Source organism: Pinus tabuliformis, chromosome 3_2 (assembly GCF_031772625.1).
Source record: "Pinus tabuliformis cultivar Carrire ecotype Pingquan chromosome 3_2, CPIR1, whole genome shotgun sequence".
NCBI lineage: Eukaryota > Viridiplantae > Streptophyta > Pinopsida > Pinales > Pinaceae > Pinus > Pinus tabuliformis.
In genome coordinates, this window is record NC_142302.1 from 602,196,767 (window position 1) to 602,211,549 (window position 14,783).

General features: G+C 32.1%; 1 protein-coding gene across 1 annotated transcript; it reads left to right on the forward strand.

Moving 5' to 3' along the window:
- The first annotated feature begins 228 nt into the window (after positions 1–228).
- LOC149182034 (putative fatty acyl-CoA reductase 4) lies at positions 229–13,762 on the forward strand. Its single transcript, XM_089418463.1, has 10 exons — positions 229–392; positions 479–582; positions 682–887; positions 968–1,068; positions 10,977–11,220; positions 11,403–11,564; positions 11,694–11,772; positions 12,916–13,182; positions 13,304–13,440; positions 13,553–13,762. The coding sequence occupies exons 1-10, from the start codon at positions 317–319 to the stop codon at positions 13,698–13,700; spliced, it is 1,524 nt and encodes a 507-aa protein (XP_089274589.1). The 5' UTR covers positions 229–316; the 3' UTR covers positions 13,701–13,762.
- The last annotated feature ends 1,021 nt before the right edge of the window (positions 13,763–14,783 follow it).

Genomic DNA, 14,783 nt, shown 5'->3' on the forward strand with positions numbered 1-14,783 from the left:
TTTTGTCTTTTCGTTTTAATTGAGTGAGATAACTTGCTGGGTTGATTTTTAAATAAAAAATGAATAAAGATATTGGTTCCTTTGTATTTTGAGCAAGTGTTAACGTATCATAGCTTTGAAATTTGAAGGGCGGAATGAGATACCTTGTTATAGGTGGGAAATTTGACTTAAGAGATACCGACATAAGCGGTGAATTTCTTCTATATAAGCTTGCATGCTATATGAAAACTAGTTCATACATAGCACCTGTGGCTGTTACCTCCGTCTGATATTGTTATTTGGAGTTGTTTGATATTAGCAGAGCACATAGCGAACTATGGCGTCAAATGTTTTAGGTTTTCTCAATGACAAGAGCATATTAGTAACTGGATCGACCGGTTTCCTCGGCAAAAGTATTTGAGACAGTAATGTTATTCTTACTTATATCTGGTTTTCACGCTCACAATGATGCTAATTGCACTTTGTTTACTTGATGCAGTTTTCGTGGAGAAAATATTGCGTACGCAGCCCGGGATTAGACGCATTTTTGTTTTGTTAAGAGCGGAAGATTTGGAATCTGCCAAACTCCGATTTAAAAAAGAAGTAAGAAATCGCTGGACTATTTGTACTCATCGATGGATTAAATCTATGACCACTGTTATCGTTCAGTAAAGAAATAGTTTCTTGCGCTATGGATGGCAGGTTATAGGAGCAGAGTTGTTCAAGACTTTGAGGGGGCAACATGGGGACAACTTTGAAAACTTTGTGTTCCAGAAAGTTGTCCCTGTAGTGGGAGACGTTGCAGCAGATCATAATCTTGGAATTGACCAAGAGAGCACGAGAGAGCATTTTTGGGAGATTCTGGACGTCGTTGTAAATATTGCAGCAAGCACAGCGTTTGATGACAGGTTTGTTGCGTCCATAGCTAGTTGTAATTGTTCCAATTATATAATTTAAGTGCTTATTGCCTGACATCAAGCAAGCGTAGATATGACGTTTCACTCAATGTCAACACACGCGGAGCTGAAAATGTTGTGGAATTCGCCAAACGATGCCGTAAACTTCAAATCCTCCTGCACGTCTCGACCGGTAAGTGGGATTCATGACAGTTATGTTTATGATTCATAATAAATTGGATTTATATGTTGTGGCTACATCTCTCTTTCTTTCGCATATAGAATATATTTATTTATTTTTATCCGAAAACAATGTGTTGGATTGTTATTTATGTAATTTGTATTTTCTAATAAAGTTTTTAGAAATTTTTTTAAATAGAGATTTAAAATTTTAAGATATTTTCTATAATATATATATATATATATATATAGATATATATATATATATATATAAGATTTAGTTTTATTTCCAAAATATTTATGTTTTTTAATTAATTAATTATTTAAAAAAAAAATTATATGAATCAGAGTCATGTGAAAGTGGTTATAGTCCTTCGAAAATACAAGGATGATAATTTATGGTATTGACTCATTATATAATAATAAATCTTATTTAAAATTAAGAATTTCCATGATTAAGAATCTTATTATCTTTCTATGTTTGATTTATATATTCATTATTTTGATAATTAGTAATAATAAGTTTAGTCTAATTGGTAGATGAAATTATCTTTTTACGAACATTTTCTTAGTTAATTTCAATTAAATTTGACAGAAGTTTTTAAAAACTTGTTTAATTTACAGAATTCAAGTTCTCCGGAGATTTTTGAGAGAACTAAATCCACTTATGCACTCAAAAACATATTTTAAACAAAAGAATATAACAATCTTTTTCGAAATTACATTGCCAAATTCCAATGAAAAAAATCACTTGATCTATTAATTAGACTGTACTATTAAATTAATGTTATAATTTAGTTATTTTTTATGATTTTTTTAATTTTAATCATATAAAAAATATAATAAATATTTTGACATTTATTATGAATTGATGTCTTTAAATTTTATTAACCATTTCTTTGAGATACAATTTTAATAAAAGTAGTTATTTTCCATTTTAGTTATTTCGTATTTATATGTGAAAAGATAAATTGTTATGCTTTGTTATTTTGATTATTTCATTATTGCATCATATTAGTTATTCCATATTAGGTTGGTTATGTCTTATTTCTTTTTTGGAAAAGAAATTCGTTATGTTTTACCAGCTAACCGGTCCTCGAATGTGAAAGATAAAGAAAACAATAAAAACATAAGGTAATTGGCAAAAGTGATTATTTTGATTATTTTAATACGAGGAAAGATTTATTGTTTTGTATTTTATAAAAACCACACTTGTTGGTTCGAAACGCGTCAGCCAAAGAAATAGACTTTGTTTAATATTAAAAGTGTCGAACAAATTTTAATATTTATTATTGGGAGAAATGATCACTACGATTTTTGGGATAGGTATTAGTATAATGATATTAATAAATATGGTTGATATAAGTTTAAGGGTATATAATCATATGCACAACCATATTAATAAATGTGGTTGAAAAGGTGGATAGAAAATAATAGTATAAATCTAATATTAATCATAATATTAATATTCACTGATAAATATATAATAATAAAAATAATAATAATATTACAAAAATAGAGATTCTCTATTGATCACACATGAGTTGTTGCTCTTCTCTATTGATCACACAACCCTTGATTTGACTTGATTACAATGAACCAAATAAAGGGTATTTAAAATTTTCACCTAGAGACCCACCCAAAATAAATTAACATGCACATAGACACTAAATTTTGACTTCTCCAAATATAGATTGAACTCAATGTGACTTACACTTAACTAAGTTAATTCACACTTTAAATCTAGAATGCACTTAACTCAGCTTATCTCTTCATGCTTCACTAGACTTCGATCTTGCTAGATCTTCATGCGAGAGTAATTACTATTTCCAACACTCCCCCTTAATTATGATTGTATGACTGAACATAACACAAACATGACTCAACTATGCCTTCTAGGTTTACAATAGAAATTTACTCAATCATACGAGGCAGCAAGCAGCAAAAGAGAGTTCGATCTCAGGTCGAAGGGGTAAGGCGGCAGTGAGGTGGTTCGATGAAGGCTGGTAGCAAGATCGAAGAGCTCAGGCAGGATGACATCAGATTAAAGACACCCTTTAATAATGTAAAGGCAGCTGATCCCGATTTCCTTGATCATTCATCTGGCATGAAAGACGGGCAACCACATAGAGGTAAAATAATATAGTGGTAATAATCTAAGGCAAGGTCCCAGTATGACGAAGATCACTTATTCCAAATTTTGGGTGCCACTGAAAGAAAAGCATGAGGTGAGGGTGTTAACGCTCAACTAGGCTTACAATGACTCAAAACTTTTAATAATTTTCTTTTTCTTTTTCATTTCTTCCAGATTCTATATCCTCGAAATTGCTTCATTCTCTGTTGTGTGTTCTTGATGTAGGTTCCATATTTCTTTACTTGTATGTTTCTTTGACTTGTCTTGAATTTGTGCTAAAAAGTAATCTGATCATGTCTTCTACAACTTCCTCTTCAAAGTTTTTTCAGCTATGGACTGCTGCCACAACTCTCCATCTTCAAATTGTCTTTTTTGCTTTGCTTCTTGTGCTTCATATTCCTATCTTTCTTTATGCCATATTTCTTGATAGCATAATTTTATCTCTTCTAGACTCCTTTTTTTGAAAAATGTTTTAATGCATTCTTCCTTTTTTTCATAAACTTCCATATCCTTCTCTTCATTTTCCTCATTATGTACTGCTTATTTTTTCTTATAATTTTCACACTCAGGATCATCATTAGGCTTACATGTAAAACCATAATCATGCTCATTTTTCTTGTTCACCACTTCATTTAATTCTTTTATTCCAGTTGTTGCTTTCAAAATCTCATCAACCTGTTCATTGACTTCTCAATCGATTCTTCAATGAGCTTCAAATTTGCATCAAATTTATTAACAACTTTGTTTTCAACTTCCATTCCAATGCTATTTTGAAGACCTACATATTATAAAATAATGGTAAAAACATATTCATTATAGTTTGTAGTGAAAGCTTTCTCCTCTTCCTCTTCCTTCTCTACCTCTTCAACTTCACTGAAACTAACTTCCACTATTCTGTTGTTAGTGGATATTCTCATCAAAAACTCTTGAATCACTTTATCCTCTTCTCGGACATCTACTACTACTAGATCATATACTACTTCATGAGTAGATTCAATCTTTGCTTCATAACTTGTTGCTACAGTGGCAACTTCAACCTTCAATTATTCATCAAATGTGGCGCTTACCATATTGTCATAATCAATCAATGTTTCATAAAATAAATCACATATCATCAACGTAATGTTCATCCACCCCATGTTGGTTTATTTGAGCATCCATGTCATTAACAAATTCAACTTCATCAAGTTTATCAGTTATTGTTGGATTCACGAGAGATGCAGTCTCAATTCCACAAACCATTACTTCATATCACAAAGTCTCTTTGTCCTTCTCAAACTTAAATATCTCAACCTCTGATGTATTGAAGTCATCATTAAAGTCAATCAGACCAATCAATGTTTTTTACATATCACCCCTAAAACAAATATGGTTTTCAATAGGTGCCCCATAAGACACAATCTTTATCCTAAACATTAAACAAAACAAAAAAATTACAACCCTAAACCCCAAATCAAATAAAACCCTTTTCCTTTTATTTTAATTTTTTTTATATCACTTTTAAAATCTCCCTTTTTATAATCCTTTTCCAAACTCTTTATATACCATCCACTTGTTTTTGTAAGCTTGTTAAAAAAACTCCGTTTAACATCACGAAAACTTTAAAACGCACTTTTGAGCCCCTTTCAAAAAAATTAACAATACCATGCCACTTCTTATATACAAGGCATGCATTCAAGAAATTAGCGAACCGTAACGAACCTTTTTTAGTTTTCTTAACGAACTTCGTTCTCTGACTTCTCGTCGCTCGTGCCTTTAAGATTCATTCTTTATTATGTTATGTAAGATTCATTCTTTATTATATTATGGCTATCGCTGCTTACGATCAACAAGGGGATAGTCACTCCGAAATCCCGTGCGTGTGCCGAAATAACGCGGCTGGATACGCTATTGCCAATTAAACGCACCTGCTACTGGTTGCTTGCCGCCTTTCGAATTTGACTCTCTCTACCCAAGGACTTTCTTTTCAACAACTACCATGTCTTGATACGGGGGAAAGCACTGCAGGCTGCTTGTCTCTTTCACAAAACGTTTTTCCTTTGGATCTTCAAACTTAATCTTAATTCTGATACCAATGTGGTAGTAAGGTAGATTAGGAGGAAAGACATAAAATTGATAAACACAAAACCGTTGTTTTTCTTCTCTATTGATCACACAAACTTTGACTAGTGGCTCTCTCAAAATAACTTAACATGCAAACAAATTGAATTTACACTTCTCCAAATATATACGTAACTCAATCTGGCTCACACTTAACTCAGTTAAGTCACTTTAAGTTTGGATTGCACTTAACTTAACTTATCTCTTCATGCATCACTAGACTTCCATCTTGTTAATTTTTCATTTGAGACTAATTACTATTTCCAACAAAAATGAATAAAAAATAAAATTAACAACAAAAACATCATTGTTAGAAAAAAGAAATTTTTAAAATGTGTACTCACCAATTTTTCTTGAATTTAAAATTTGTAATTCATACTTTTATGATATCTTATCTAATTTGATTCCAAATTCTAATTCAGATTTGAACATGGTAACTATGGTATAGATGTTGGAAAGGCAAAGGAGCAAAACACAAATTTCACACAAAAAACACATGAGTTGCTACCTTTTTATTGATCACAAAAAACTTGACTATTACAATGAACCCGGTGAGGGATATTTATATGTTTCCAACTAGTGACTCGCCTAAAATAACTTGACATGCAACTACACACTAAATTCGACTATGAATTAACTCGACCTGACTCAATGCTCAGTTAAATCACTCTCTAATTTCAGCTAACTGCTCATGCCAAAGTAATTAGATTATTTTAACACTCCCTCATGAAAAATCAAACATGATTGTTGGTCTATGTCTCAGCTAGGCTTACAACACCCAAGTTTTTTTTCTGTGAAACTCAAACACATCTTTTCTTAATGGCTTAGTAAATATATCAGTCAATTGATCACTCAATTTACAAGGCTTCAAGTGAACTTCTCCATTTCTCACAAGTTCTCTAAAAAAGTGATATCTAGTATCAATATGCTTTCTCTTCTAATGAAACACACTATTCTTGGATAGTGAAATCGTTGAGGTGTTGCCACAATATATTGTTGTTGATATTTGTTGTTTCTACTTGAGTCCATCAAATACTCTTCTTAACCATACCGCTTGACATGTTGCTGATGTTGTTGCTACATATTCTGCTTCTTTTGACAAAAGTGTCATAATAGGTTGCTTCATAGATGGCCATGCTATCACACCTAAACCAATATGAAATATATAACTAGAAGGGCTCTTCCTGTAATCCAAACTACTTGCAAAATCACTATCTATATATCTAATCAAATCCTTCTTGTTTGTGCTTCCATACATTATGCCACAATTTCTAATTCCTACTATGTATCTCATAATTCTTTTTCCTCCTCTCCAATATGTGCCTTTTGGAGTCTCCATAAATATGGAAATCAAAATTACTCCTTGCATAATATATGTTCTTGTAGCTATAAGATACATGAGGTTACCAACCAATGTTTTGAATAGAGTTTGATTGACATATAATCCTTCATCATCCTTGCTTAGCTTTGTACCTATTGCAACTAGTGTAGGGAAATGTTTGCAATTTTCCATCCTGAATCGTTTCAACAAATCTTTGGCATATTTTTTTTTAACAAATAAAAATTCATTTTTTAGAGTGCTTAACTTCTATGAAAAGAAAATATTTCATAACGCTGAGATCTGTCATCTCAAATTCTTTCGTCATGGCTGCTTTAAATTCATCTAACTTGAGATCACCTATAAAAATGATGTCATCAACATATAAGCAAACAATCAAAAATTTTCCATGCTTATTTACCTTTGTGTATAAGGTAGGTTCAATGTTGCTTCTGCAAAATCCATTCTTAATCATGTAGATGTCAACTCTACTATACCAAGCTCTAGGTGTTTGCTTTAATCCATAGAGTGCTTTCTTCAACTTGTAAACTTTATCTTTTTACCTTCAACATCATAACCTGAAGGTCGTTGCACATAAATTTCTTATTCTAGAAATTCATTCAAGAAGGTTGATTTCACATCCACCTGATATACTTTCCACTTGTTTTGATATGCTATGGATGGAATTACTCTTAATGTATTCTCCAAAATCTATTCCCAGTTGCTGTGAGGACCCTTTTGCTACAAGTATTGCTTTAAATATGTCAATTTCACTTTTCTCATTCAACTTTATCTTGTACACTCACTTCACACCAATGATATTTTTTCCTTTTGGCAAACCAACAAAATCCCATGCATGATTCTTTTCAATAGCTTCAATTTCTTCATCCATGGCTTGCACCCAATTTTCATCTCTGATTTTTATTCAAACGGATAAGGTTGGAATGACAAAAATGCATTATTTGAACTAACATCCAAATCATCATAAATATATTTCAGACTTCTCATCTTTCTCTTACCATTTCTTGATTCATCCTGATTGATTGTTGGGGGAATCTTGATCTATTGATTTGCTTGAAGATCCATGCTGTTCAGAATATCTTGGAGTCTTTGTTGGTGTGCCTTTGTTTGGTGTCTCCACCTATGATTCTTTTTGCTCCTTTTCTGCTACACAATCTTCCACCATCAGTGGCACTTTTACATCAATTGTTTTGTCTATACTTCCATTCCATAACTTTTGTTCTTTGAGCACAATATATCTGCTAACTATGGTCTTCTTGGTGACAGGGTTATATAATTTGTAAGCTCTTGATTGCTCACTATAACTAGTAAATATGCATTTTTCACTTTTATCATCCAATTTTCCTCTTCGATCCTTAGGCAGATGCACATAAGCTACACATCCAAGCACTCTGAGATGAGATACATTGTAAGATATACCTGACCATGATTGTTCTGGTACTTTGTTCATCCCACTCTTTGTAGGAGATCTGTTGATCACATAAATAGCACATGTAGTTGCTTCTGCCCAATACTCATTGGACAAGTTTCTTCCTTTCAACATGATTCTTGTCATGTTCATAATTGTCCTTTTCTTTCACTCTACTACACCATTCTACTGCAGTGTGTATCTAGTTGTAAATTATCTTATGATTCCATGTTATTTGCAATAATCATGAAATTCCTTTGAATCATATTCTCCAGCATGATCTGACCTCAATACCTTGATCTCGCGATCACTTTGGTTATTTTCTAAGGCTTTGAATTCTTTGAAATTTGCAAAAGTTTCAGACTTCTGCTTCAAGAAGTAAACCCAAGTCTTTCTACTATAATCATCAATGAAAGTGAGGAAGTAACAACTTACACCAATCAACTGTGTCCTCATAGGTCCACACACGTCTGTATGCACTAGCTCAAGAGGTTTCTTTGCTATGTATGCAACTCCCTTTGGAAAACATTCATGGTGTTTCTTTCCTAAGATGCAACGCTCACAAGTACTAGTAGGTTCCTTGACGGGAGGTAATCCTCTAACCATATGTTTTTGTTGCAACAATATTAAACCAGAAAAATATAAGTGTCCAAACCAAAAATGCCATAACAAATAATCATTAGAACATGCAACTATAAAAGAATTGACTTGATCACTGTAATTCATGACTAGAGAAAGAGTTTGTTCCTCGTCATCTGCACCTTTGCTGTCACTTACTTGGGGGCTTGTCATATATAACACATTATTGTCCTTGAAAGATAACTCTGTATCATTTCTGTGTCAATTGACCAACGCTTATTAAATTATGTTTGAGACCAGCAACATAATATACCTCTGAGATTTTCTTCAGCTCCCCTTGCTTGGTCAAGATGTTGACCACTACTTTTCCATCTACATCCATAGTCTTGTCAGTCCCCACATTTACCTCTATCTTCACAGACTGATCCAAATTTGCAACCACATTCTTGTTGCCTATCATGTGGTTACCACAACCACTATCTAATAGCCACACATTATCAGAAGGTTCATGCATGGTATGATAAGCTAGGAACATGGAGTTATTACTCTTTGTAGTGACATCAGTTCTCTCGTTCCCTTGATCAGCTATCCCCTTCTTGCAATCACGGGCATAGTGACCAAATTGACAGCAATAATAACATATCACCTTTGATTTGTCTAATATTTGATTATTGCTAAAGCTTCTACAGTTGCTTCCACTTTCATGTTCTTGCTCTTCTCGACCATATCTCTGGTCACCATGCCTTCCGCCTCATCCTCTGCCTCTCGATCTACTTCTGCCTCGACCTCTGTCTCTTGAAATAGAAACCTGATTTTTGAAAGCGGTTTCTAAAGTGGAACCCTTATTTCTTTGTTTCCTTGCCTCATGTGATAGAAGTGATCTCATCAACTCATCAACTATTAGTTATGTCAAATCCTTGGCTTCTTCTATGGTTGCTACCACAACATTAAATTTGGTAGACAAAGCGTTGAAGACCCTCTCAACCACTATTTGATCTTTAATTTCCTCACCATAAATTTTTAACTGATTTACAACAGTCATGACCGGATTAATGAATGAATTGATGTCCTCTGTCTCCTTCATCCGCAGACTTTCAAAATTTGTCCTAGTATTCTGCAACTTAACAATAATTACTTTGGACATACCTTTATAGCTTGTCGCCAAGGTATCCCATGCTTCCTTTGATGAAGACGTGATCAGAATCTTCTGGAACATTGCTCGGTCCACTCCTTGCTGGATAACTTCAAGGCTTGTGCATTCTTCTTCTTGTCTTTCTTCCGTAGATCCCTCTCTGCATTAGTGAGAGCTCATTCTTCTGCTTCTTTCTTAGGTTTTGAAAACCCAAAATTGACATAATCCCAAACATCATGAGCTTGCAATGTGGTCGTTATCCCAATAGCCCACACATCATAATCTTTCCTTGTAAATGGTGAAAACTGAAACTGGAAATTTGAGAAAATCATCTTTATTAAAAAAAAATTCCTCATTTTTTTATTGAAAAAATTTATAAACCCCTTTTCAATAAAAACTTTATTTATTTTTTATTTATATAAAAAAATTTTTATAAAAAATGTTTATATATAATAACAAAAACTTTTATAATAAACCCTTTTAAAACTTTTATAAATCCCTTTTAAAGACTTATTATAATATATTCACTTTCTCAAAAAAATCGTTTTATGAAGCTTTAGTAAAGAAAAAATATTTTATATTAAAAGGCCTTTTAAAAAGGCCCTCTCGTAAACAAACTAAATCAACGTAAATAGCACCCAACGTTTGACTTAGTCGTTTTTAATTTTGGTTGATTTTTCCCAAAGGTTGCCACCTCTAATGTGGTTCTTTGTTAGGCCCATGAGTGTTATAACGCATTGAAAACCACTCTAAGGTGTTATAGTTAAGGTGTGTTATAGACTAAACAAGAGGAAAAACTATTTATTTTCTTTCTCACCGATCATTGCTGTTATCTTTTGTTTTTTAACCTTGTTCCAATATTAATTTGTTGGAAAAGTAGAAGAACTAAAACACAAATTTCACTAGTCCTCTTTTATTGATTACACAAAATTAAATTTTGTTTTTTTAAGCTTTGTAACTTGTTCTAATATCAATTTATTAGAAAGACATAAAAGCCAAAACACAAATTTCACGCCTACAACTTTTCTATTAATTACAGAAAACTTAATTATTACAATAAACCATGTATATAATTAAATTATTTTAATAGTAAAATAATTAGATTATTTTAACAATAAACCATGTGTATAATACAATTTTTTGTATCTCAATTTAATTAAGAATGCGAATATATATGTATGGTATGCTCAAAATTAAGATATACTGATCTTACTGTAATGCGACAAAAGCTTACGTTGTTGGGCACGGAAGTGGAAGAATAAAAGAGAGCCAACTAGAAATGGGAGTATCTATGACCACCACTGACGAAAATGGTCCACCTCTGAGCCTAAATATTGAAGCGGAATTCGGTTTGCTGGAGAATACACTAGCCAAGTTACAAATGGACTCGTCACCCACCACTGCTACAGGTAGCACGGCTTCTCGTTCACACAAAGAAGCCATTAATCAGCTCAAAGAGTTGGGTTTAGAAAGGTATTTTTTGGTCTGAAAAACTATTGCATTGAGCTTTTTACACACGTTTCATCGATTATTTTTAGTTTTGTGGCATTAAAATATCATATCATTTCATATATATATATATATATCCTGAATTCATTCTAAAATTATAATTCAACATAGAATCATTAACGCGCTGGGTATGGATATCTGAGCAGGGCAAAAATGTTTGGGTGGCCAAATACTTACACATTTACCAAAGCTATGGGAGAGATGTTACTGGACAACGCAAGGGGAAACCTTCCGGTGGTCATCGTCCGACCGACCATTATTGAGAGCACATTGGCAGAGCCCTTCCCTGGCTGGATGGAAGGCACCAGGTTCTCACAGCCATTTTTATTTATCACATTTCCTTCACAGTCTCGATCACCACCAATTTTTCGAATTGATATTATTAGTATGAATGTCATAAGCTAATGATGATATGCTTTCTCGGGGATGTAATGCAGAACTATGGACACCTTTATAGTAGCATACGGAAAGGGGCGACTCTCTTGCTTCATGGCCGATCCAGAGCTCATCTTGGACGTGGTTTGTCCGCTAATCCAAGCATTAATATTTTTTAGGTTGTCCATAAGTCTAGAATTGGATTGATGTTGATGTCAGGATTATTCATCCTGGACGTGGTTTGTCCGCTCATCCAAGCATTAATATTCTTTAGGTTGTCCATAAGTCTAGAATTGGGTTGATGTTGAGAGAAACAAATTTATTTTAGCTGAAAATTATTTTTAATATTTTGGTGATTTAATTTCTATAGATTTGATCTTGTTCTTACTTTATATATACAATAGGGAAGATTTATAACATTTTGAAATGAGCTGTTTAAAAATTATATAATCAGGGTTGGTTTTTTTGTTTTTTTATTTTTTCTTATAATTAAATATGTTACTTTTTATTTAGAAAGTGAGAATAATAACAAGATATTTTATTTTTGATTTGAAATAAAATTTAAGTAGAGAGGTGTGTTTATTTGAAAAAATGTTACTTAATAATTTTAACTTATTAAGCAATATTGTTTTTAAAATCACATAAAATCATTTTTTGGCTGAGGCCTTTCAAACCAACAAATGTGGTTCATCATAAGGACCACATGAAGAGACAGACCATGGCAAAGGCTTAAATAGAGAGCAATGTAAAGACATAATTTCAAGTAACGGCTGTTCCAAAAGGGTAGGCCAAAAAATTCTTTTATGTGATTTGTACCAAAAGACTTTGCTTAATTCATTATAGATCACAGAAGCTTGAATACAGAAATTTTAATTTAAATATCAATAATTATTTTATTAGATGGGTGGTAAAGATTTAATCATCATGAAATATAATGAAATATTTATAATAGTCTTTATAAATAAAGCTTCTCATTATCTCCAAATTGCTATGCTATTTTAATTAATTAATTTCAAATTAATTCAAAAAAGACTATATCAACACATGTCATATTGAACATGTTGTATTCATAAAACTATGGTATTAACCCATATGATATTAACCCATGATATTGTAATAAAAAATATTTAGACCCTAAAAATTTCTATAATAAACATTATTACCAATATTGTCACATGTTAATATATATATATAGTTAGTTATTATTATCATTATTAAGGAATCATACCGACCTTTTATCAGTATTTTATTGTTCGTTGACCTTATTTGTTTGGATATCAACAGATTCCAGCAGATATGGTGGTAAACCAGATGATAGCAGCTATGGCGACACATGCTTACGAAAATGATCTGTTTATTTATCACGTCGCATCATCCGTGGAAAATCCATTGCCTTGCTCCCTTCTAAAGGATGAGGCATATAATTATTTTTCAAGGAATCCTTGTGTGAGCAACGATGGAAAACTAATTCACGTAAAAGAGGTCTTCTTTCTGGAGAGCATGAGCAGCTTTCGCTTGTACATGTTACAACGCTACAAAGTACCTCTTCAGGCAAGCTAATACTCCACTCTTCCTTACAAACATCATCTTAATTTCAATATTTCGCTTTCAGTATAGTTTTAACTTTTACCGATTAATTAGCACAGTGCTGTTGGTGGTTGGTTATGAATAGGTGATCGGTGTAGTAAACAAAGTCATCTCCATCTTCACAGCACGTTTTACACCTCGTTACGACCGTATGCTCCGAAATTACAACTTCATCATGTATTTAGCAGAATTGTACGCGCCTTACATCTTCTTTCAGGGAAGGTATTGTCGCTAACTTTTTTTTTTCAATTTCTCATTTCGTCACGCATTATACTGTTTTTCTCTATCTGTTGTCACCATTATAATAAGGTGGTTGATTCTGTGGCTATATCAGCTTTGACATAACAAATACTGAACGCCTATTGCAAAAGATTTCCGCAGAAGACTTGAAAGCGTTCAACTTCGATGTAAAATGCATCGATTGGGTCGATTACCTGTCAAACGTCCATATCCCTGGGGTAGTCAAATATGTGCTTAAGTGAAACAATGGAAATGACATTGATAACCTCGTCAACAGTTAAGTCCAGTTATACTATATCATATGATTGTGAAGCCTTTCAACCAAATAATTCCTACACCATTTGCTTCATAAACAGGATATTTGGAATAAAAACCGCTACTTTTACTCTTAAATTGACATTGTATTATTTGGCAAGACCTAGATGGCTAGTCAAATATGTGCTTAAGTGAAACATTGGTAATCACATTGATAACCTCGTCAACAGCTAAGCCCAGTTATAGTATATCATATGATTGTGAAGTCTTTCAACCAAATGATTCCACACCATTTGCTTCATAAACATGATTGTTGGAATAAGCCTCTACTTTTACTCTTAAATTGACATTGTATTTACTTGGCAAGGCCCAGATCGCTTAATTTTATAACTGTGAAGAAATCTTGCTTCGTAAAAAGAGAAAAAATATATAGATCGTTATTGAAATAAACGTTTACTTTTACTCTCTCTCATATTGACATTGAGAGTGTATTTATCAGGAAAGATTGACTTAAATTGACCGTGTGTATTTGTTTGGTAAGATTGCCTTAAATGGACTGTATTTATTTGGCAATGATTTAGATGGTTTAATTTTATAATTATGTTAATAGATATATTTATTTTAGAATTGGTTTTTAAGAATTTTAATTTAATCATATATAATTATTACGTGAGGGGTAGAGATTTAATTTTAATAAAATATTTTTGTGTAATATACATAAATAAAAACCAAAATTTATTTGGTAATAGTTATGATTTTTTTGTAATTTTAGTTAAATTTATTAATTAAAACAATACTCATATGAACAAGTCTTATATGAAATATTTTTTTGTTTTTTTAACATGTACTTAAAAATTATGGTATTGTAACATAATCTATTTATAAATTAATAATCTCCATGATAAAACCAGAATCAATCTCCATAGTTAAGAATCTTGTATATATGTTTAATTTATATATTAGTTATTTTTATCATTATTAATAATTTTAAATAAAGCTATAAATTTGTTAGTTTTTTATGATTTTTTAATTTTATCAATTTTAGATGTGTTATTAAATAAGTGCTTTCA